General features: G+C 32.8%; 4 protein-coding genes across 4 annotated transcripts; 1 reads left to right on the top strand and 3 right to left on the bottom strand.

Moving 5' to 3' along the window:
* Positions 1-3,533: 3,533 nt before the first annotated feature.
* On the bottom strand, positions 3,534-5,722 carry LOC134252464 (uncharacterized). The gene is made up of 4 exons (XM_062734952.1): positions 5,446-5,722; positions 4,310-4,753; positions 4,135-4,215; positions 3,534-3,820 (listed from the first exon to the last, which is right to left on the bottom strand). Exons 1-4 carry the CDS (start codon positions 5,720-5,722, stop codon positions 3,534-3,536), a joined length of 1,089 nt encoding a protein of 362 aa, XP_062590936.1.
* Positions 5,723-7,809: 2,087 nt separating this feature from the next.
* LOC134252468 (uncharacterized) lies at positions 7,810-8,776 on the top strand. Its single transcript, XM_062734956.1, has 3 exons — positions 7,810-7,880; positions 8,161-8,214; positions 8,362-8,776. The coding sequence occupies exons 1-3, from the start codon at positions 7,810-7,812 to the stop codon at positions 8,774-8,776; spliced, it is 540 nt and encodes a 179-aa protein (XP_062590940.1).
* Positions 8,777-15,057: 6,281 nt separating this feature from the next.
* LOC134252465 (uncharacterized) lies at positions 15,058-17,187 on the bottom strand. Its single transcript, XM_062734953.1, has 7 exons — positions 17,115-17,187; positions 16,835-16,897; positions 16,478-16,546; positions 16,024-16,080; positions 15,774-15,857; positions 15,321-15,550; positions 15,058-15,213 (listed from the first exon to the last, which is right to left on the bottom strand). Exons 1-7 carry the CDS (start codon positions 17,185-17,187, stop codon positions 15,058-15,060), a joined length of 732 nt encoding a protein of 243 aa, XP_062590937.1.
* LOC134252466 (uncharacterized) lies at positions 16,479-18,998 on the bottom strand. The gene is made up of 6 exons (XM_062734954.1): positions 18,905-18,998; positions 18,442-18,551; positions 17,927-18,360; positions 17,115-17,217; positions 16,835-16,897; positions 16,479-16,546 (listed from the first exon to the last, which is right to left on the bottom strand). The coding sequence occupies exons 1-4, from the start codon at positions 18,996-18,998 to the stop codon at positions 17,208-17,210; spliced, it is 648 nt and encodes a 215-aa protein (XP_062590938.1). The 3' UTR covers positions 16,479-16,546; positions 16,835-16,897; positions 17,115-17,207.
* Between the last annotated feature and the right edge of the window lie 4,495 nt (positions 18,999-23,493).

The following is a 23,493-nucleotide window of genomic DNA, read 5'->3' on the forward strand; positions in this document are numbered from 1 at the left end:
GTATTTTGGCAACACCGTGCCGGTGTTGAATATTTTTTGACTCAACATGATAGAGATAAAGTCGAGGTTTTTTCTGGTCATCTGTCACCCTGACGAATTTGTTGCCTACTCGATTAGACAACACGTTGATGCTGACACCAAGTAGATTTTCAAAAGGTTCGATGTCATTCAGGCCTAAATACCTGTTGATAGGTACCCCGGCTCATTCACACAGACGCGTGGCCATATCCTTTTGCATTTTTTTTCTAGAAATTTTCAAGATATTGTCGTAATACGTCTGAGGAACCACTCTGTGTTTTATGGCATGGTCCAGCACCATTGCCACATCATTTCCCACTAAATGTTTCCACTTTACTGCGTCAACTTTCTTGCATGTTTTTAAGAAACACAGACCGATAGCAATAGGCATACATAGTTTGTTGTCATTTTGCACATGAAAGAGTGATCTTTTTCTTTCTATGCTATTTTGTGGGCCAAAAAGAGATGTTATGGGTAGTTTTCTAGGGTTACCTCCCCCTTTAGGTATGTCAATAGACCCGACAGTGACGAGTAGGTTTTCATCTACCGGTAAACTTTCGTTAGAGTTCAACACTTTGGTGATTTCCCCCATGACGACGTCTGCGTTGAGCTGTTCCCAGGACTGTAAAGGTACAATGATTGGGTTATTTAAACTTGGATGACTGAGAACTACCCTTCCCAGGTCTGCATCATGCCCCTTGGCCTGGGACAATAGGTCGTCGAACATGTCATGTAATTTGTTTTGTATATCTATCAATTTATCACCCCTCCATTCTTCATTGAATTTAACTTTAAATGTTGTGTCACGGGCCAGATTTTTCTTAAATGTCCGAACGTCCCTTTTCCAGATATAGTAGGGTTTCTCAGATTTATCATTGGACTCAGAACCCGTTCCGCCTCCGTACTGTCTGCTTGTAGAGGGGTTGTAATCGTCTTTTGAAAGAGATTGTGGTAAAGGAAGAACCTCGTGTCGTTGTTTCTTTCGAGGTGGTTCAGAAGTCGGAAGAACTTCATGTCCACTTGTGGACGGCTGATTATCATCATCTTTACCATCGTGAAGTCTCTTTAATGAGGGTTGAAGTGACGGGAGAACTTCCTGCCATAGGTTTTCAATGTGCTCACTCCATTCCAATTCCTTCAATCGGTGTTCCACCTCTGTATTACCAACAAGCCCATGGACTGTCGCAAACAACTTAACAGTATCTGGGTCAGTTAATGTGTCAAGTATCTCCTTTAAAAGACCGTTTTCAGCCATTTCTACAAAACAAATCTATGTTCTATAGAAAACCATCATGTATATCACAGTTGAATGACTTTTTACATATACCTATAAAAAAAGTAATGCATCTCACCTTATCATGTCCTATTACACTAGGAACAATAATAAATAACATGGATTAAGGGTGAGGATTTCAATGCTTTTGTGCATATTTAGTTATTTCCTATTCCTGAGGGGGTAGGGATGACCCATCCCCCAGGAATCAGATCTAATGAACCATATATGTTGTTGACTGTGACACTCAATATATACATCTGAAGAACCCACATCTCCAACGGTTTTCAAGTTATCACCATTTACAACATAATGTATAGATTTTCCATTATTAGTCATTGTTATAGACTTCCTCTCCTCCTCGAGAGCTGGCGTAAAAAAAATATGGTTGACAACCAACCCAACCCCCCCAAAAAAGGAAAAGGGTGTTGTAAATATGTACGCCACTTATGTTCCAAAGTTTTGTGTATTTCCATTCAATCATCTTTCAAAAAAAACATGATGGACTAGTTCAGATTAAGAATATGATAATAAAAACAAAAGAAATGCAATATCAGTAACACTTTATTTAAAAAGAAAACACTAAACACTCTATCCACTACTTTTCACCGGAGACAGAATATTTACATCAACAATCATGAAAACACTTAACACTCGACCTACTATTTTTCACCGGAGAGAGAATATTTACATCAACAATCATGAAAATCAACAATCATCATAACCCTCACTCCAAAATACAATGTGAATGTAAAAAGCCTCTCCAAATAACAAAAAAAAACCAATTATCTAATATAAAAACAGCAAATCTCTTCTTGTAGAGATACAAGATTCTCTGAAAAAAAAAACACTATTTCGTTTTTCCTTCCACATATACAAAACAAGAAAAAAGAATAATAATAGTACCTACTTCTTCTTCAAAAATAAAAAAAACTGAAAAATTCAATTAAAAACATAAACGACTCAATTTTTCGAAAATGTAAACTCTCATGTTGGTAAAAACAAGATTATCTACCTTGTTCCCATACAAACTTAAAAACTAAAAAAAAAAATAGCTCTTTCCTAGCTCATATGTAGTTTTTAAAAAAAAAAAGATATACGATAAATTCCAGCTTCTTTTAAATTATCTTTGAAAAATTAAAGGAAACACCCAATTTTAAAATATTACAAAACATCTCAATTTTCTAACAATAGACCTAAGTTTTTTTTTTAAATTCTTCAATGTTATTCTTAAGTTTACATTTTCCTTTACAACCTATAAGTATGTTGTATTACGAATTTTAAGTAATTTGAAAATAATACAAAATCTTAATTCTCCTTAATGTAAAATATAAACTTGAATACTGATCACAAATAACTACAGAAAATAAGTTTTAAGGTCACATTTTTTTTCTTTTGTATTCTTTACAACCCCATGAGTAAAAACACCAGCTTTTTTTTTATTAGCCTATATGGTTTAGCTAAGCAGATGAGGATGAACAAATTATGTCTTGAGTTAATACTTGTCAAAAAATAACACTTCCATTCTTCAAAATAAAATACAATACAGGACAACCTTATATTGTAAAAAAAAAAATATATATATATATATATATATATATATATATATATATATATATATATATACTGATGCTTGTCAAAAAAAGAAAAAGCTAATTTTTTCTTTTTTTCTCAAGAAAAACATTTTTTTTTTAATTTTTAAAATATCACTGGTATTCCTGCATGTCTTAACAAATGTTAATAAAAATTATAAACTGTGCTGAAAACTTTGTTATACTGATAAAATTGATAGTTTTCATTTGAGCAGTACAGGTGTTTTTAAAAATAACAAAATTTTAAGGCATCACAAAAATTTCAGCCATACATTTACAATGAAGTATATAGTCAAGACTGACTTTTTTTTTTAATGCTGAAATAAATGATAAAATACTTATCTGAGTATTAATAAGTAGAAAATCGTTTTACAAAAAAAAAGAAAGCTACACATTTTTTGATTTCGACATTAAAAAAATAATGAAATTAGATTATAATCAACTATTTACCTGAGACAGTTTTCTGAGTATTTTAAAATGTTCTTGCAAGTATTTAAAACCAAAAAAAATTGGCTCAACATAATCTTAACTGTAAAAGTTATGATTTTTTAGATTACAAAAAAAGATTTTTACAAACTTTTGCCTAGTATACTTTACAATTAAGATGTAAAAGTACTTTCCTTCTTAAAAAAAATAACATTTTCACACTTTTAGAATAATTTTAACTCCCTTGTACACTTCATTCTGGTTCTAGAGGCAACTGGTTCCACTGTAATGCTGCATTCTGAAATCGGTGAAGGTGTCGTAGCCTGTGAATCAGGGGTGTGCTGAATCAAAGGGATTTGGCTGTGGTTAGGGTTGGTACATGTAGGGGTTTCGGTGGAGGGTTGAGTGCTTGGAGGAGTATCAGAGTGCTTTTGTAGGAAATGCTTAAGCCATTTTTTTAGCACAATCAATCCTACAGCCAGAGTAGTGGCTATGGCCCATGCTAAAAATCCTAAAATACATTTTAAAAAATGAATAAACCTTTAAAAATTAAATAATGGTTGACTTTGTTTAAATTCCAGATTCAAATTAAAAGTTTTTTGTAATCTTTTAAACTTTCATCCTCATCATCACCATTTTCAACATCATTTCTAAAAATAGAATTTCTAAAACTCAGATCACCCATTGTTGTAGTTTTTGGTTTATAAACAATATTCTTTTGTTTCCTTTGCCGGAAACATGGTCTGCTTTGTTTCTTACACAATATTACCACAAAAATTAATATTACACAACATATAGTCAGAATAATGTAATCTATTGAATTACCCCAGGCTTTATCTGATAGCGTCTCTCCGTCATCCTCTTTGAAGTTGATAATCAACCTCTTCAAGACATCAAATTTTGATTCTGCAATACAAAAGTCAAATTAATAAATGATAAACATGAAGAAGGGTTACATGTATGAGCTTTCAGTTTAGCTAACTTAGTCAATCTAAAGTACCATGAGATGTGATGCTAGAGGGCGTTGTTGTCGACTTCACTGTGGTGCTAGAGGGCGTTGTTGTCGACTTCACTGTGGTGCTAGAGGGCGTTGTTGTCGACTTTGCTGTGGTGCTAGAGGGCGTTGTTGTCGACGCTGATGTGGTGCTAGAGGGCATTGTTGTCAGCATGGATGTGCTGCTAGACGATGCTGTTGTCGACTTTGCTGTGGTGCTAGAGGGCGTTGTTGTCGACTTTGCTGTGGTGCTAGAGGGAGTTGTTGTCGACTTTGCTGTGGTGCTAGAGGGCGTTGTTGTCGACGCTGATGTGGTGCTAGAGGGCATTGTTGTCAACATGGATGTGGTGCTAGATGATGTTGTTGTCGACTTTGCTGTGGTGCTAGAGGACGTTGTTGTCAACTTTGCTGTGGTGCTAGACGATGTTGTTGTCAATGTCAATTCCTCTGCTAAAAAAAATAGATACCAACACTTTTCATTTAATTTTCTTTATAAAAGCACATGTTACTATTGCTATAAAGGAAATGGTAAATTTGCTAATGTTTTATTTGGTTTAGGTATTCTCCTAATACTTTAACACTCGATCCATTCACATGTGTAACTTATTACACTATTTCAAGCTATTTTCAATCATGTCGGACCTAGAGTCATACATTTTCCCTCAATTAATGACTAAAAACACAATGAAAACGCTCTAGTTATAATAAAATAAACAAAAAAAGCTGGAATGTTATAAAGTGTTTGTACTACATGTATTTACTACACATATTTCGTAGTAAATTTGGTGCAATTGTATTGGCTACCCAAAGTCATGTGACACTAAACACGAGGTTTTAGTCACGTGACATTCATTCATACATTTTTCCCGCTATCAGTCTGACCTAAATTTAAACATCGGAACATCGGTGCTTTTTTCCCCCATGTAAAATCAACAGATAAGTGTGTATTCGGAAGGGGTACTAAATTAACATCGATTTTTTTTTTTTCTCGAGCTCTCATTCCCCGCGAAAATGAGTGTCACAAAACAGATAATGATTTATCTCGTTGCAGAACACATGTCGAGAACATAATTCTCAAATTATCTTGCAAAACATCATGGGAAAGAAATTAAACATGTATTTATAAAAGTGTTTCAACTTACCACATGGTCCTCTAGAGTCCCGGACCTTGACAGTTCGCGGATCTCCCAGGATCGTGACTTTGGTCAGTCCACAATTACTGACAAACACTTCGCGAATTTCACTAGCATTCACACGGACTTCTCTACATGGTAAATAACACAATTTCACTCCTCTTTCTATAGGTAAGGGGGAAGACTTTTGAACCACGAGTGCAAAAATTGCAAAGATGATTTGTGAACCGTACATGGCTTCTGCAACTGGGTATATGATATCCCGGGGGTTGCATTCACGTGACATCGGATGACCGACACTGTACACTGAGGTTAAAAGGTCGCCGCGCGCATTTTTCGGACATGTTGTTGACACATGATTATTTTTACATTTTATTGCAGACATAACAAAATTTTGGCCCGTTGAAATATAGATTAGCTATAAATGCCCAATTCTTTAAATGGTGTAAATAATTTCAAATCAAAATGATAAGAGAAGGGGGGGGGGGGGAATTAAGGGTCCACAGCAGGCATTGGTACATTTATTATAATTACGCATTAATAAAAGGACAATTAAATCATTGTGCCTCAGTTTGTACAAATACATATGATGCACATATAATGTAGATTGAGTTACCATTTCCATTCATAATACAAGAGTACTTTAGACCAGTTTATATCAATTTAAATTCAATCAAAAATTATTCCAGTAAGTACATCAGTTATGATGAAGTTTTTTCTAAATATTATACCTGACGAAATAAATACTAAGGGTCTAAGGGTACCAAGAAAAAAAAAATACCCCTGTGTTTTATTAGGTTGGGGGTATATTTTTTTTATCAAAAGAAAAAACGTCCGGTACCTGTGTCCAAAAGTATATAGGACATCTTGTACCTATATCGTATATGATAACACATACAAGTATAATATCTAGCTCTTGTCCAGTTTGCATTTGAACATAATGAGGTTAAATAAATAGCTATCTCTTATCGCGTTTTAATGAAGGCTAGCAAGGGTGTCGAAAACGTGACATTAAGTTTTGGCGCAATTTCTGCAAAAAGTGCCTTTTGGACCTGGCGGGAAATATTATTTGCTAGCGTCTGTGCTTTTCCCCCAAACTTTTGACCTTTTGAAACAAACATTTTTGAATCGCCAGAAAATCTTAACAAACATATATAGATAATTATTAAAAGCGCCCAAAAAAAGAAGTATATATAAAGGGAGCCAGTTAATACATATCCATCTGTCCACCATACCTTCCTAAATTTTGTGACATCTACATTAATAAAGCAGAGTTTATTTTGCAATGGCTGAGTCAAATCAAGTAAAGTAAGTAATTTTACTTAAAGTTAAAAATGTGTTTGTTTGGAACTATGTTTAGACTTTTCAAAAAACCATATATGGCGTAACTGATCAAAAAATATATTTTTGAAAAATGCAAAATTAAGTAAAGAAACATAGTTTATTCATTTAAATTAAAGCTTTTCATACAATTCTGAAACACGGGGAACCTCGTTTCATCTAAAAATACGATTTTATCTTCTCCGTAATGTGTTTTTTAAATCTTTTGTATTTTCTTCCGAGTCGGAGAAAATTCCGAGAATCCAAATTAAATTGTGATATCTTTATGACGCAATTGACTTAGATTTCGTAATTTACGGAAAAGTTCTATCTTTATATAAAGAAATGATACAAATAATAAGTTCTCATAATTTTAGTCTAATAATTTTCATTGTACATACGCCATGTATGGCTTTAAAAGGTCTATGCATTTTTTTTTTAATTTATGCCACTTGGCTGTTATTAAAGTTTTTTTTCTATTTTCTTTTTTCTCTATTAATATACATATCACAGTAATCTAGGGTACCCCCTTTCCTTCAAAATTCTTGGGTATATTCGATGATTATTTATTCCAAACAAGTACATGTATTGGTGATTTTTTTCCTTCTTAAAAATGAATTCAATGTGTTTTCGTTTAAATTCAGAAATTCAATTAGATATCTTTAAAAAACGGATCACATTATCTCTGTATATTTTAAGACTATATAGGTTTCTTAAGAATTTTTACAAAATGATAATGATTTGATTGCTTTCAGCTAGAGATTACAACTTAATGATTATCATTGTCACTGTAAAAAAAATATAACGGTAAAAAATTTACGTTTATTTCCAAATATTTTTTATAGAAATTTTGTAAAAGACGAAGATAATGAATACTCCCCCCTATTTGGCGATTTCACAACAGAGTGGATCGGTGATCAGGAATTTGCGGTTGCCTCGTTTAATGAAGGGTAATTAATGACATATTCAATGCCTCATAAATGAGAGTTGATTTCCAGGAATAAAAAGATGGGACTTACACTTGATATATAAATTAATGTTGTAGAGATTTTAATGAGTAAAGAGGACACAAACACAAACAGAAAAAGAAAGCGAGAAGTGGACTTTTCCTGTGAAGGACTAAGGTATAATGATGTATATTGTATGATTTATATACACTGTTTTCAAATTCATGTATTATAATAAATTGATTAAAGTATTAATTTCGACAAGGTATACAATTTTTTTAAAAGCAATGATTTCCTAATAAATCACACTGTAAATATTATTGTTTTTTACTGACTTAGAATTATAATTATGATGAAAAAAATAATTTATAGTTTTAGTGTCTCTATAAAACAAATGCTTATTCATTGTAAATTTTATATATTGACATATTACTTATTTTACCCTGTTGTTTTTCAGTCAGACAAAGAAGCCGAGATTGAGCGATGAGAACCTTATCCTCTCCACATTCAGGTATATAGATATATGCGTGTGTGAGAGCGGGTTAAGGGTGTGAGAGGATGTTTATGTGCGTGTTATTGACCACAATTACTTCGTTTTTTTAATTTTTAAAAATATACTTCATTTGTGTAATTTTTCTCATTAAATTTATTTTTGTAGAGAGAATTTCCCGGAAAAATTCCAAAAATTCGAACTGAAGATGATAACCTCTTCTGAACCCTCTTTTTCGAAACCCTCTGATGAAACTCCAAACTCCAAACCGTCTGATGAAACTCCAAACTCCAAACCCTCTGATGAAACTCCAAACTCCAAACCAACAGAGGAAATCTCAAATAACTCGACCATCTCAACCCCCAAACCCACAGATGAGGATTCAACAAATCAGGAAATTGATTACTCCCCCCAGTCTCCTGAATTATTTCTTCCAGCTCCAACAACGCATGAATATTTATTGCAGCCGGAGCTCTTAGCACTGTCTGAGTTGGTCGACTCCATGAGAGTCGACCTTTTACAAACATCCACGTTAATTAATTATATGCAAGATTATGCAAGCAGATTGGATTTTAGAAAATAATAATGTTGTTATAACTATTGTAGAACTTATTCGATGGAATATATATGTATATCATGTATTTAATGTATTTATTACATTCATAAACAGATAATGACATTTTACAAATTAAGAATTAAAATAAAGTATATCTTAAACAAAAGTACATTTACCAACAATGCACAAAACCCTTTGTTGTTGTCTGTCACAATATTATGTTAATCGGAGTTATCTTCCTTTGTTTATAGCACATCCAAAAATAATGAAGTTTGCTTCTAAGTACTGCATGAATAAAAGAAACTTTTCATGGAAAACAAACTGTTGACTTTTAATTATATCTACCATTTTATTTTCATCATTTGTTTTATCTGAAGATTTCCTTAAAAGCAAATTTCACAACTCAAATAATAGTAACGCCGTCTTTTTCATACATTAAAGTCGGTTAAAGAGCTCACCACAGCTCATGTTATTTCTGTTTGAATTGTATATATGTACCGACTATAAATAAAAATTACTTGACTTGATACATGAAATATTTAAAAAAAATGTTTGATCGTGGTATTTAAATGGTATGACTTACATGATCGTAAAAATTATTGTTGGGCAAACGGTCTGATTGTGTGATGACTGGTGAAAATGCTGGTGTTAGCATCCCATTTTTATAGGATGTTCATTGGGTGTAACTTTACACACCCATTTTATTGATATCATAGGGCACCTCTGATATCTGTTATTTGGGTGTAACATTACACACCTATTTTGGGGTGTATCTATTGGTATATTTTATAAATGTCACTGACTGTAGACTCACTGTTGACTGTGACCTTTATTATTATCCTATGACGTCAGTGACTGTAAACTCACCCTTTGACCGTGACCTCTGTTATGACCTGTGGGTGTGGTTGAATTAATACCCTATGACGTCAGTGACTGTAAACTCGCCCTTTGACTGTGACCCACATTATGACCTGTGGGTGGAGTCTGGAAAACCCCATGACGTCATCATGACTGCAAAGTGACTGTACACTGTACTACTTACTACTAACCTCACAATTCCGTTCTTTGAAACTTTAAGATATTCAGTTATCATATTAACTTATATGGACATCTACTCATTTGTCAGATGAAGTCCAGGATATCCAGGAAACAGATCATTAGTTAAAATAAAATTTGTCAGGATTAATGAGAGAAATTTTACATCTTGATTAGACAGTACTAATCAATACTGTTGTTCTCGATGAATTAATAATGATAAATTTTACTAGAATATGGTTCGAGCCATTTCATGAGCTGTGAATTGGTCTGTAAATAGGTGAAAGTACAATATTAGGCTAATACTGCGGGATTAGCTGCCAATACTGCGGGATTGGGGTTTTATTGTGTTTAAATATTGTACTACCCTTGTCGGTCGTGTTCTGACAAGCTTTTATTATTTAGAATCTATATTCGCCCCAGGGTCATGATTCTCAATTCGAGATGCCAAAGGGCAGTGGGGTTAGGTTCCTGCTGTTAGAGGGGGTTGTGGCTCTGCCGAACTACAGGGGTACACTTATTGCAAGGTATCCAGTACGGAAGTGTAGCGAAGTTAATTTCTTTCTGCAAACTCTGCTGTAGGGACTGGGGCTGCAACTCGATGGGTTTCATGATTTCTGTTGACAGCATTTAGTAGTCTGCTTTATATTTCAGATATTTTTTTCCTGGATTTTATATATATTACTTACTTATTATTTCTTTATCTTAATATAATAGAATGGACGTACTCACTATAGACGTTGAGGTACAGGAAATGCTGGGCCTCAATGATGACTTAAGAGAGGAATTTCGCAGCACTGTTAAGGCCTACTATGAGTAATCAACGGAAAATATATGTGCAAAAAGGGGGATTTTATTTTTAATTGAATTTATTACAATTAAGCTGTTTTATTATCACAGAACTTAAATACCTATGGAAATAGCATAGTATTACGCACTGTGTACTGTATGAAGTTTAGTCCCATCGATGGACAGTCACGTGATGAATGCATAGTACGTGTACTGAATGTAGGTCATTAACAAATTTCAATATCGCAAGGGCATACCCTAATTGAAATTAAAAATTCAAGCTTTTAATTGTTTCTGCATACTTTGTAGTTTCTGAAAAGTGCTGCTGCTTTGAATAGAATTCGCGTTTTAATAGTTAAATTTTCAAGTAAATAGGCCAATGTCAAAAAATATTAGACTTTTTCCAAATATTTTGTGTACTTATGAAATCACGCCCTCGATTTAAAGAAAGCAGCAGCACTTTTCCAGTTAAGGATAATATCCTTTATCTATATTAAAAAAATGATAAAGATCCATGCAGTGTATGCCCTTGCGAAAGAATGATTTTATGTTGCATCTCAATGTAAAATACACGTAACCTGTACATAAAAACACGACATAATTAATAAAATACATTCTCTGGAAAGTTAATGAATAATCGCTCTAAACAAAGGATCTACATTGGTATTAATCGACTATTTAAAACTTGTAAATAATATTCCGTTTTATTATAAAACGCATTTTTCATTGTTAAATAATTCCTCAATCTGCCTCTCACAGTACATGAAATACGTCATGTTTACCAAAATGACGTCATATATACAAGTTCATCGCAATCAGTGCTTTGTTTAAAACAAGCTACACGGGATTTACCTAGCAACGTTTTTTAATGCATTGATAAGTTTTATTGTTGTTTATTATGCTAATACAGTTAAAAGTTGCAAATTATTTCATTTTCAGGTATTATGAGAAATACATAAAAGTCATGTTTTTGTGTGACGTCACAGTAAACTTTTCCCGTATAAATTAGGCCCCGCCCCCTAATTCAAGCCTTAACAATGCTGCGTTCCAGATGGAGGGATGTCATGTAGAGTTCAGTCATGTCCTGACTCCAGGCACTTTAACTCTCTATCTACTTATCGGAAACACTGGAGGAAATTCCACGCTCAGTATGTTACTCTATTTAAGTGCCCGTTTTGTAACCCCTAGGAATTGGAGAAAAGAAACATCATTCATCATCTGCATAAGAAACATAAATGTCATCAACCGTCCAATATCACAAGCACCAAGTCTATCAACAAATTATACGTCAATCCTGGGGATGTCCTTCCACCAAAGAAGAGCCAAGCTAAACTTTTAGAAAACTTATTCAAGGAGGGTTGTGTAAGCGTCCCCAGGGACTGTGATTCTCAGCTAGAAATTCTCCCTGATGGCTCTACAAGATTCAGTATTATCTAAAGAAGTCACTATATTACAAATACATTGTACATGTACTAACATTTTTTTTTCCAAAGTCATTTTTTTTACCCTCAATATCTTTCCAAGATATTTCGGTTTTGAGGTGGGGGGAGTTTGATAGGATTGGATTTTATAATATTATAGTCTTTATAACTTTTAATAATATTTGCATTGATAATCGATGGCAAAGTGTAAGTACTGATATTTAGCATGGTCTCTTGCTCCCGCTTCTGTGTCAAACACGTTGTCGATTCAGTTAAGAAGTTAACAGCAACAAATTTTCTGATTGGTTAAAATCTTTATTTCACATTCGGAGACTCTCTAGATTTACAGTATGGTTTGGGAAATGTCTTTGTCTGAGTTATACATAGAATTCAGTTGTTGATTGGATAAGAGAGACACACCTCCGTATCGCGGTGTATTTAAAGTCCACTATTTTACTTATACTTCAGTTGGTCTGGAATCTTCTCAAAGGTTCGTACCAGCTCACTTTTTGATTAGAGGGGTGGATCCCGGTCCCTGTCTCGTTTATTCGTTCACCATTATCCTTTTTGTTTTCCTTATTTTTACGTCCATTTTCCAGTTCCTTATTTCTATTTTTGGTAAACCGGTTAGGTTAGGCATAGTAGATTTTTCGTGCAGGGGTAGGTCACTTTCATTCGGACTTAGCTTTGGGTAGGACGGGCTCTGGACATTGTACATTTGTTAGGTACGCACTTATTTTTATTGAGGTTCATAAGTATAAGGTCGTTTGTACATCAGTTTTCGTTGTAAATATATAAATGTAAATATTTTTGTGCTGTTAATAAAATTCAATTGTTGTCTTAATAAATATTTGTTAATTTGCAAACTCTTGTTATTAAAATTCTTGGGTTAGTAAGTCACTTTCGTGACTACTTGAAAATCAAGAAGTTTATTGGTTAGTAAGAAATTGGAATAAAACGCGAAGTACTATTATTGATAAAGAAAGTGTGTGATATTAAAGAGGTATTTTCAAACGGTCATTTTCGCTACAATGGTATCGTGGAATTTCCTAAATTGCATTGATACCATGAAGCGAATTTCGGTTACATTGGTGCCGTGAGTGGTACCTAGGTTTGAGGCTAAAACCAAATCCTATCACATAGGCAAAGGCAAGCACTCGAGAGATTGCAGGAGAGATTGCACATTTTGTTATAATATTGTAAGTCTTGTGTGATTAATACTGAATACAACTATAAACGATTACCAGCGTTGTCAGTTTTCACATACAATACTTCACTTGCGCTGTGAGCAGGGTCAGTGAAGTGTTATATAACCTATGCACTCAAAAAAAATATTACTTACTTTTACTCAAATCAAGTAATCAAATTACTTAATTTAAGTAATTTTTAAGTAAAAAAGTTTGTCACCATAGCAATCATGTTAAGTAATTTATAATATTTATTAGTAATTTTAAGTAATATAACTTCATAGTTATAGAAACTGTAACGAGTAATTAATTTACTTAAAAATAAGTAAAAAAATTAATTACTTAGTATTTGAAATACTAAGCATTTAAGAATTCAGAAGTGGTTTTGAGTAAAATGTTTACTTATTGTAAGTAAATAAATTGCTAATAATTTAAATTACTTAAAATTTATAAGCATTATTAAGTAATCTATTTAAGCATTTTTAAGTAATTTATTTATTAAAATTCAGTAATATTAAGAAATTAAATTTTCAATTTAAGTAAAAACATTACTGGAAATTACTAACAATTTCTCTCAGAAAACTCTTGGCAAGCATAAATTAGATCTTAAAAGTAATAAAATTGCTTTAAAAATATATAACAAATACATACACAAAATACTGGTACCAAGTTGCAGTTTTATTTTTGAAACATTTTAACAATCCAGTGTTTTATGCAAAAAACAAAACAAACAAACAAACAAGAAATGCTCAAATGCATTGATTTCCTTGCTCAAGGGTGAAAACTCAAAATGAATTTATGCCATTTGACACAAGAAGTTAATATCAGATATTACAAAAATAGACGTTCTGGCCCAAGCATGTGGATGTCAAAAACATGAATTACAAGTAACATTTTTAGCATCTATAAAGAGAAAATACTGAATTAAAATGTGTCAAAGATCAACTGAATCTGTAATCAGATTTGTTTACAAAATTATTCCTACTAAAAAGTTTAAAAAATGAAAAATGTGTTGAAATTTCAAGCATCAAACATTTTATGTAGATACAAAGAAAAATGTCCAAATATGTATATGCATGGAATCAACAGAAATATGCACATGCATGCATGAGAAAACAAACTACATGTATACCATTGAATAATGTTGTATTCACTTCCATGGATTTCAGTCAAAAATATCTTGCTCACTTAGGAAATTCCTGAACACTTCCTCGGCTTTTTTCATCAAAGGCAAATCATCTTCATGTCCTTTGTCCTTTAAGATATCCCCTTGGATGTAAAGGAGGGCCATGCTACATGCCGCTGGATAAGGAAGCTGGGCCATGTAGTAGATTCCCATAAGTGCCAAGATAGCAGTCTTTGGATCTTTAATTTTGCACACAATGTTGCTGCGTATCATTAAACTAATTACTTCCTCTCCCCCAAATTTCTGGAACATAATCCAAGGGGAACATAGATTCCTGTGTTTCGAAGCTATGTCCTTGAAAGCCTCGTCTCTCTGGGAAAGAAAAATCAAAATAAATATTTAAAAGACACTCGAACATTATAAAATATCTAGATCGATGGAACTGCATGATATATTTTACATTGAAAATGAAAAGAATTTGAGATACTTTTATCTATGGAACTACATTTTATCTTTTACCTTGACAATGTGAACAATTTGAGGAACTTTTGCTCCTTCTTTTTTGAACACCAAAGGAAGGTTGGAGAATGCTACCATTATTTGCTGAGCTGCAATTAACACAGAACATTAAAATAAATTTCCAAAAGAAGTTTTTCATAATTGTCAATTTCTCAAATCCATAAGAGGATTTAAATCTTTATCATGCAAACTTGCAACATGCAGAAATTAAAAAGTGAAAATTCATTAAGATCATTTACCCTCTGTTTTCAGCGCAGACCTTGAAAATGTGCACAGATCTTTTGCAAACAGGAGGTCCAAGATCACCTGGCTGCACTGATGCACATTTTCAGCCAGCTCTTCCTCCTTCAGATTGCCAGCCAAATTGAGCATTAGATTTGCAATCAACTTAAAAAGTGAGAAAGGAACAGAACATTAAAATATGTGATATCTACACTTGCATGCTCAGTTCAAATTTCATAAGTTAAAAGAAGTATACTATGGAATATACTTACAGGTTTTGGACCTTTAAAAACAGGGTACTTGGAGAGCATTTCCTCCACTCTTGAATTTTTAGGAATTTCGATGGCTAATGAATTACGTAGATCGAGTGTGACTTTCAGAAGCTGTTTAACTTTGTGATCTGCTGTTGTTGATGCACATTTTCTCAATTCCAAGTCCAAAGCTTCAGCGCCCCTGTCTGGTATCTCCTTCTCCGTGTTTGAACATTGTTGTGCTGTCTTCTCTACTCAAACCCAAAGAAAAGCTGTTAATCTTTTTAAATATTTAATGTATATTTTCATCCAATTTTAAGCATATTAAAACAATTTGTAATTCAATAGCCCTTTCCAAGCCATTAAGTTTTTATGATGTTGCTTCAAAATACTAAATACATTGTATATTTGTATTGGACTTAAAATAGAAAATCACATACTAGAAAGAGACAAAAATTATTTAGTTCTTCTTACCTACTATCTGCAAATTTTTCTTCTCAGAAGTACTGGGATTTTGTTTCTGTACACTTTTTGTGCTGATATTCTCTGTTTTCTCACCTGACAATGACACAAACAAAAACTTATTTACTTGGCATTTTAAAACTTAAAAATAGTGTAAAATGTTTCGAAAAAAGCTAAGAATGTTTGCAAACAATATAAAACATGCATATTTTTATACATAATGTTACAAATGATATACAGTCATAAACAAATGATTACATACCCGTAAGTTTCTCCGAATTCTTTTTAGCCTCTGTTTGTTGGTTTCTGTCTACTGTTTCTGCAAATTAACTTCAGAGTTAAACCAGAAAAATTTATTTTAATCTATAAATATATAAAATTAGATTGTTTCAAGCAAAACAACAATGATCTACAGGGTAAGAAATCCTCAATACAGTTTTGTTTGCATTTGATCATATATAATATGGTCAATTCTAATCGTTATTTCATGGCCATGACAATGAGCACACGGTGGGTTTGAGCGGTCAGCAGGGGGTGCTCACTCCTCCATGGCATCTGATGCCCCCTCTGATGTTTCGGAGGCCCGTATTTGACCTGCTCCTATTTTGTATAGTTTTATGGACTTTGATATTAAATACTGTTCGTTATCTCCATATCCTTCTTCCAAAATATATCCAAAAACTTTTTTCAGTTAACCTCATGATTAGTAACCATACCTTTAGGTTCCTTGCTACTCTTTTCCTCCCCAGAACTTTGCACAAAACTTTGATTTTCCTGTTCTTTTTCTGAAAAGAAAATGCATATAATTTTAGTGATATGTGTTAAGTCCATGAATAAAAATCAATGAATATTCTTATGACAATAACTTTATTTGGACAATAGACAATTGCAGTTTGTCTCATACAATTTACTTTATGGTTTTTATAATCAAAAGTTTTATCATTATAATTATCATAAAATGTATCCCTCTTTTAATAAAAGACTTTAGAGATATATCTTAGGTTCCAACACCTAGGTTATCACAATGGTTAAATAATTATGATAATATGCAATCCAACATGCAGTTATCTTACCTTTAGGTTCCTCACTACTCTTTTTCTCCTCGGCACTTTGGGTTTCATGTACATGTACAGTTGCTACAAAGAAAGATCAACATTAAATCAGCAAGTTGTATTTATTTTAAACTGAAGTCCACAAGATTAGCTTCCCTAGTTAAAAGTGAAAAATATTGATTTAAATACTTGCACGATTAACTAATTAACTAAGACTTGCGAGAAGACAATATATGAAAAATGACAATAACAACAGTTTAACAGAAAATTTAACAACTTATAGAACAATTAATTTCCTTACTGATGACAGTGGTCTCCACAGTTTTAGTTTTTTTCCTCCCTCTATTGGTCCGTGCAGGAGTCACATTGTACATCCTCCTCTCCAAAAACTTTTTCACTCCTCTCTATTAGTATTAAAGAAAAGATTATGTATTAATGACTGAAAATTTATGTCCTTGCATACATTTAACTTTTTAGAATATTTATTTAGATGTTTTTCCTCAGAGTGATTGTGAAACAGCCAAAAAGCATTATAAAATTTATCTTAACTGATATAACCTTGTTGAAAAAAAAATCGGCATGATACACAATTGTTAGATACAAAAATAGATTACTTTTGCTGCAATGCAAGAAACGTCTTGTATATGTATTAAATTTTTCTGGGACATAAACACTGACATGCCCATAATTATGCTAAAGATCATTTTTAAGACAACTAAATGCCATTAGATCTTGGTTATAGTTTTTAGGTTAAGCTATCAACTACAACTATATGCACATCTCCGACAAACTGAGGTGCACATTTTAAAGATTAATAGAATTCAGACAGTCTCTATAAATTTAAATATTTGCATGTTTTACTACAAGTATGTGCATAACTATGGTTTTACACTGTGCTGTTATTACAGACTACAGACCAGGAGGCAATTGCAACCGTCCTGCTCTATGATCTTTTCAAGATCATATCTGAATTTGTCATGTATAAAGTGTTGTATCATGCACAACTACATGATCATCAAATCACTTATTTCTACAGAGAGATCTTTTTAAGAATCATACAGGTTTAAAATATGCAATTAAACTAATTCTACTCTAAAACTAACTAATTCTTACATGCACAGGCAGCAAGATGTGGATGTTTTCACATGCATTACATAATTATCTCGAACAGGAAGCCCTCGGTCATCTCGCAAAATGCTGTACTGTGTTGCAATGGACTTAGCCAGATGAATTAGCTCTAGCTCTGTAGGTCTGTCAGCACATTTGGTAATTAGAGAATCCATTGTAAGGCGAATGATTCTCACTCTGGCATTATCAACTTCTTTTTCAGAATGTTCTTTGGGATTCGCTAGCACTGCACAGTTTGGAATTGGCACAGTGTTAAATGAGTTTTCATCGAAAGATTTAGGTTGTAAAGACAATGCCCTGTTGATCGGTGCAACCTTTTTAGAAGATGAAGGCTCCGAGAGTGTTGGTAGAGCAGGAAGTTGTTCATATTTCATTTTCTTTGCCTTTGGTGGTGTTATTTCTTCTTCTTTAAGTTCTCTCTGATAATTTAATGAAATTATCATTACAGTCACATAAAAGCATTCTAAATACAGAAGTAAAACATTTTTATCTTGTAATACCTGTTGCATTTGAATATCTCTTATCTTCTTCCTAACAATAAAGGCATCAAAAAGATCCTTCAAATCCCCATCATTTAGATTCATAAACATATTTCCATCAACCATATTCTCTACAAAGTAGATAAAGAAATTAAATACAAATAGTCAAATGCGAGAAAAATACATATTATTATAAAATTTAGCAACTGCATGATAAATATAACAATCAATCGCAGTGCTCTAAGTAGCACCTGTGTGGCGACCCGAAATTCTACAATGACAACCAAAAAAAAAATGCAGGTCGCCACTTAGAAAAGCGATTTAAAAGTAAGGCTCAACTTGGAGCACTGAATCGTTATTCGTTTAAGTATAATATCCATTAGCATGCCATGGAGTGCCATCCAAATGCACGATGCAAAATGTTTCAACTTGATCCATATTTGATAAACCAATACAAGTAATATTCACAGTTCTTTGTACACACCTTCAAGTTTTTGAGTAGTTGCTTCATCCAAACCTTTGTCTCTCAACCATTTGGCCAAAGCTTCTGGTTCTAGGCACTCTATTTCGTCAGACATTGTCAGAAATATTTGGGAAAAGGCGGTAAACGGAAACGGATATGAGCTCAACGGAAGATTTCCGATCCCGAGATAAAAAACTTAAGTAAATGAAATGCAGATAAATGATCGATTCGATTTTAAATATAATTAAATAACAAAAATTTTTAATTTCACAAAATATAATAAAAATATCCACGCATTGACACTATAGGCTACTAACATTTTATATAAAATTTTCATTAGGCGATACGAATTAGAATCGCGCTCGGTATACTCTTAATGCTAAAACATTACCAACGTAAACAAGATGGCATGGAAATGTACTATTTGTATGATATATTTTGCATTAACGCTTCGCATTCTTTTGTCACACATAAGAAGAGAACATTCTACTGGTCCAAATTTCTCAGTAACTTGCAATGTTGATGGATGCCCAGAGACGTACAACAAATTCAACTCGTTTTATCGCCACGTGCAAAGACAACACTCTCAGCGTCTAAATGTTACTTTCCAAAATGAAGACAATTACTTTCAAGGAACCATAGATCACGGCGAAGATTATGTTGATTTAGAGTTTGAAAGTATGAATGTATCTGATGACGACCAAATTGATAGAGTGAATGATGCAAATTCAAATGTTGTAAGTATAAATTTTGACTGGACTCAATGCTGTTAAAATTTGTGCATGTAATTCACAATTGCATTCCTAAAAAAAAGTGTAGCAGCAAAAGTTTATATGTATTCAAGTGGCATGTTTAAATGTAAAATATCTCGAATATCAAAAAAGATTTAAAAAAAAAACTGTCATCCATTTATTTGTATTTTTCTGTTTTTTTAATTATGTGTGTTTTTTCAGACCACAGGTGCACAGAATATCAAAGACTTTAATTCCAAAGATATGGCCATTGATTATATCACAAACTTGAAAGAATTTCAAAGAATTAGAGAGGTACCGTAAAAGAATATTTAGTTTCATTGAATACAAAAAAAAAACTCTAAAATAAGAAGTAATATATATTTTTAAAATATTAAATATAACCTGCATGGCTACTATGTTGACGGCGTGACTCTTAAGGGGGAGTGCAGATTCAGTATGAATTTATATCTGGCTCATCAAACTGCACATGACATTTGGTGCATCTGTAATCTGATGTCACATGACGTTGTATGCAAGTCGCATTTCCAGTATCCAGATATCTGAAGTCTGAAGTATCAGAATTTTTTCGCTTGCTATAATTTGTCTACCCACAAACATTGACCCCCACAAATAAAAAAGATTCCACAATACGGTATGTATCATTTTTTTCTTACACTTTTTTGCAGTCAACTGTACAGCAAATTGCAGTCAGCACTGATGCCTTTGTACAAAGAGCTGTTGATATACTTCAACGTAGAGTTATGGCAGCAATTGAAAGTGCAGGGATACAACCTGACACCATTCCAAATCTAGTTGAACAATTTAGCAATTTTGAATTGCCATTTAATGGAATTCAAACACTCCATGAAAGAAACAAATTCATCATCCAGAATTACTTTTATGTAGTATGTATATTTGCTAGTAAAATTACAGTACCTGCTTTTAGCTGCATGCTTTTCATTAAATATATACATTTCAGCACTAAAGTGTTAAAATCATTAAATTTCTACTAATATATGCATTTTTTTCTATTTCATTTGATAAACTTATTAGACGAATAACTGTAAAAGTACATACATGTATATAAAGTTGATTCTGTGATTATCATTTTTTTTTATATAAATTGCTGCATATATAATTTGTTTCCTGCAGGAACCAGAGAAGGTCATTCTTGGTCAGCAGCTTCAACCTGTTCTTCGCAATCGCAGACGATTATTGGAAGTTGTGGAAGAAAGTTACTATTATGTACCTATTCATAACAGTATAGAACAGCTTTTACAGAATGAAGATATACTCAACATTTCTTTAAATCAAAGGAACCAACCATTTGATGGACATTTTCTTCACAATTTGACAGATGGGTCAGTGTATAGAGAACACCCTATATTTAGCCAGGAAGATCAAGCGCTTCAGATTTTGTTATATTTTGATGACATTGAAATTTGTAATCCTCTTGGGAAAAAATCAGGCGTACACAAGTTGGGTGTTTTTACTACAGTTTGGCAAATTTTCCTCCTCAATATAGATCAAGACTTTGCTTAATACGACTAGTTGCTATCATCAAAAGAAAAAAATTAAAGAAATATGGAATGAACATAGTTTTGAAAAGAATTAATGAAGATTTAAAAGAACTTGAAAGGGGAATTTCAATCACGATAATGGGAAATCAAATCAATGTAAGGGGTGCTACTCTTGCACTTGTTGGTGACACACTAGCCGCCCATGAATTTACGGGTTTCAAAGAAGGAGTTGGTTTCGCATACCAAAAATGTAGAGAATGTGAATGCACCTTTGATGATATGCAAACAAAGTTCAAAGAAAGTGATTTTATATTGCGATCCTTAGAAAGATACGATCAACAGACAACGGAAATAAATATGGCACAAACTGGTGGGATTAGAGATCGTCTTTCAATGGTGTATGGTATAAACCAACGTAGTAGAGCCCGAGATTTTCCATATTTCAATATCATTAATATGGTCCCGGAGGATATAATGCATGTTCTATTTGAAGGAGTTGTTATTTATGAAACCCGTTTAGTTTTACGCAGTTTGTTTGCGAATGGAGTCTTTTCTGTGAAACAGCTAAATAGGGTACTGGAGGATTTTCCATACGGCTATAAACACAGAGAATGTCGACCAAACATAATGCCTCAAAAGATTTTTGAAGATGATACAATGACACTGAAACAATCATCATCAAGCATGATAGTGTTGATTCGTTTTCTGCCTGTATTTCTAGTTGAGAAACTTAACTCTGATGTTAATAATCCTTACATTGAATTCATTACTGAGCTTTGTGAATTAGTACAAATTATTTTGGCTCCTGTTATTAGTATTGAAACTGTACAAATGTTAAAAATTCTTATTTCCAGGCATTGCAGAAAATTTAAAGAATTATTTCCAAATCACAATATAATTCCTAAGCAACACTATTTACTTCACTTGCCATCTACAATTGAGAAATATGGCCCCCTTGTACATGTATGGAGCATGCGTTTTGAAAACAAACATCAGTTTTTAAAGCAAAAAATGGCAGGTTCTAAGAATTTTAAAAATATCGAAAAATCATTGGCAAATCATTTTGCTAGATATGAATGTGCTCTAAATGCTTGTGAAAGACATCCTCTTTTTCATAATGACACGATTGTTGGAAAATCATCAATTTTATCAAATGTTACAGAAGCAAAGAAAGAAATAAATGCTTTTTTTGGAACAGGCATTGATTGCATCAAAGAAATATACAGTGTTTCCTGGGTTATTCTTAATGGACAAAAATTCATTCCCAAAGAATGTGAAATTGCTTTTGGTGAAAGTGATGGGCTTCCAGAATTTGGAAATCTTCAATACATATGGATTGTCAACACAGTTGAAGAAGATATTCTTAAACAACAAATTGTATTTGGATTACGAATGTATGAGACATTGCGATTTGACTCTGGCATACAAGCTCATGTTGTTCAACATTCTGAAATTGCACAGGGTCATGAACTTGTTAATGCATCTAGTATATTTGTTCCATTCCCTTTACATTTGTACCACATTGGTGATAAGATGTGTATTTTTGTCACACATGACATGGTTGATTTAATCAAACATAAAAGGGAAGCAGTGTACTAGTTGTAAAATTTTTAATTAAGTGGCTCAATCTGTACATCGAGCCTTATACTCGTTACAACTGTATTTTTATCCCCTTATTGCAATTTTTTTGCATATTTGACTTATGCGCTATGTACATTTCATTTATCTTGCTATATATATATATATATATATATATATATATATATATATATATATATATATATATATATATATATATATATATATATATATTTACATTCAGTGTAATTTTCCTTATCAAATCCAATAGAAGTCCGAGACGTTCTAATTTCTATAACACGCGCGAAACCTTGTCACTGCGCGTTAGAATACAAAGTAAGCACTATATGCAATTTCAATCATCTAGAAACACCAAAATGTAAAATGTTTTATTTCAATTTAATGAAAAACTACAACCCTGAAAAATCAACCTAGAAATTAACGTAATGTGCATTAAGAATTAATTCGTCACTTTTTTAATCGCATTGTTTGATTGCGTAATTTAACTTTGCAATGTCACTTGACGTCATCTGACGTCACAGACGGCTCTTACGTCTATTAACCACGATAGTTTTGAAGGGCACTAGATTCTCATTAAATGTTAACGAAATAAGCAATTACGAAGAAGGAAAATTAAAGAATGTAAATATAAGCATTGAATTCATATTTTTGGCTGTCTTCGGTCCTATAACACACTTGGCCTTGCTGATAAATTTATCATATCGCGCTAACGCGCGGTATTCAATTTGTCGGCCCGGCCAGGTGTGTTATAGGACCG

The sequence above is a fragment of the Saccostrea cucullata genome, unplaced genomic scaffold, assembly GCF_032062105.1.
Source record: "Saccostrea cucullata isolate Sc308-1 unplaced genomic scaffold, CSIRO_AGI_Scuc_v1 ctg2925, whole genome shotgun sequence".
Taxonomy (NCBI): domain Eukaryota; kingdom Metazoa; phylum Mollusca; class Bivalvia; order Ostreida; family Ostreidae; genus Saccostrea; species Saccostrea cuccullata.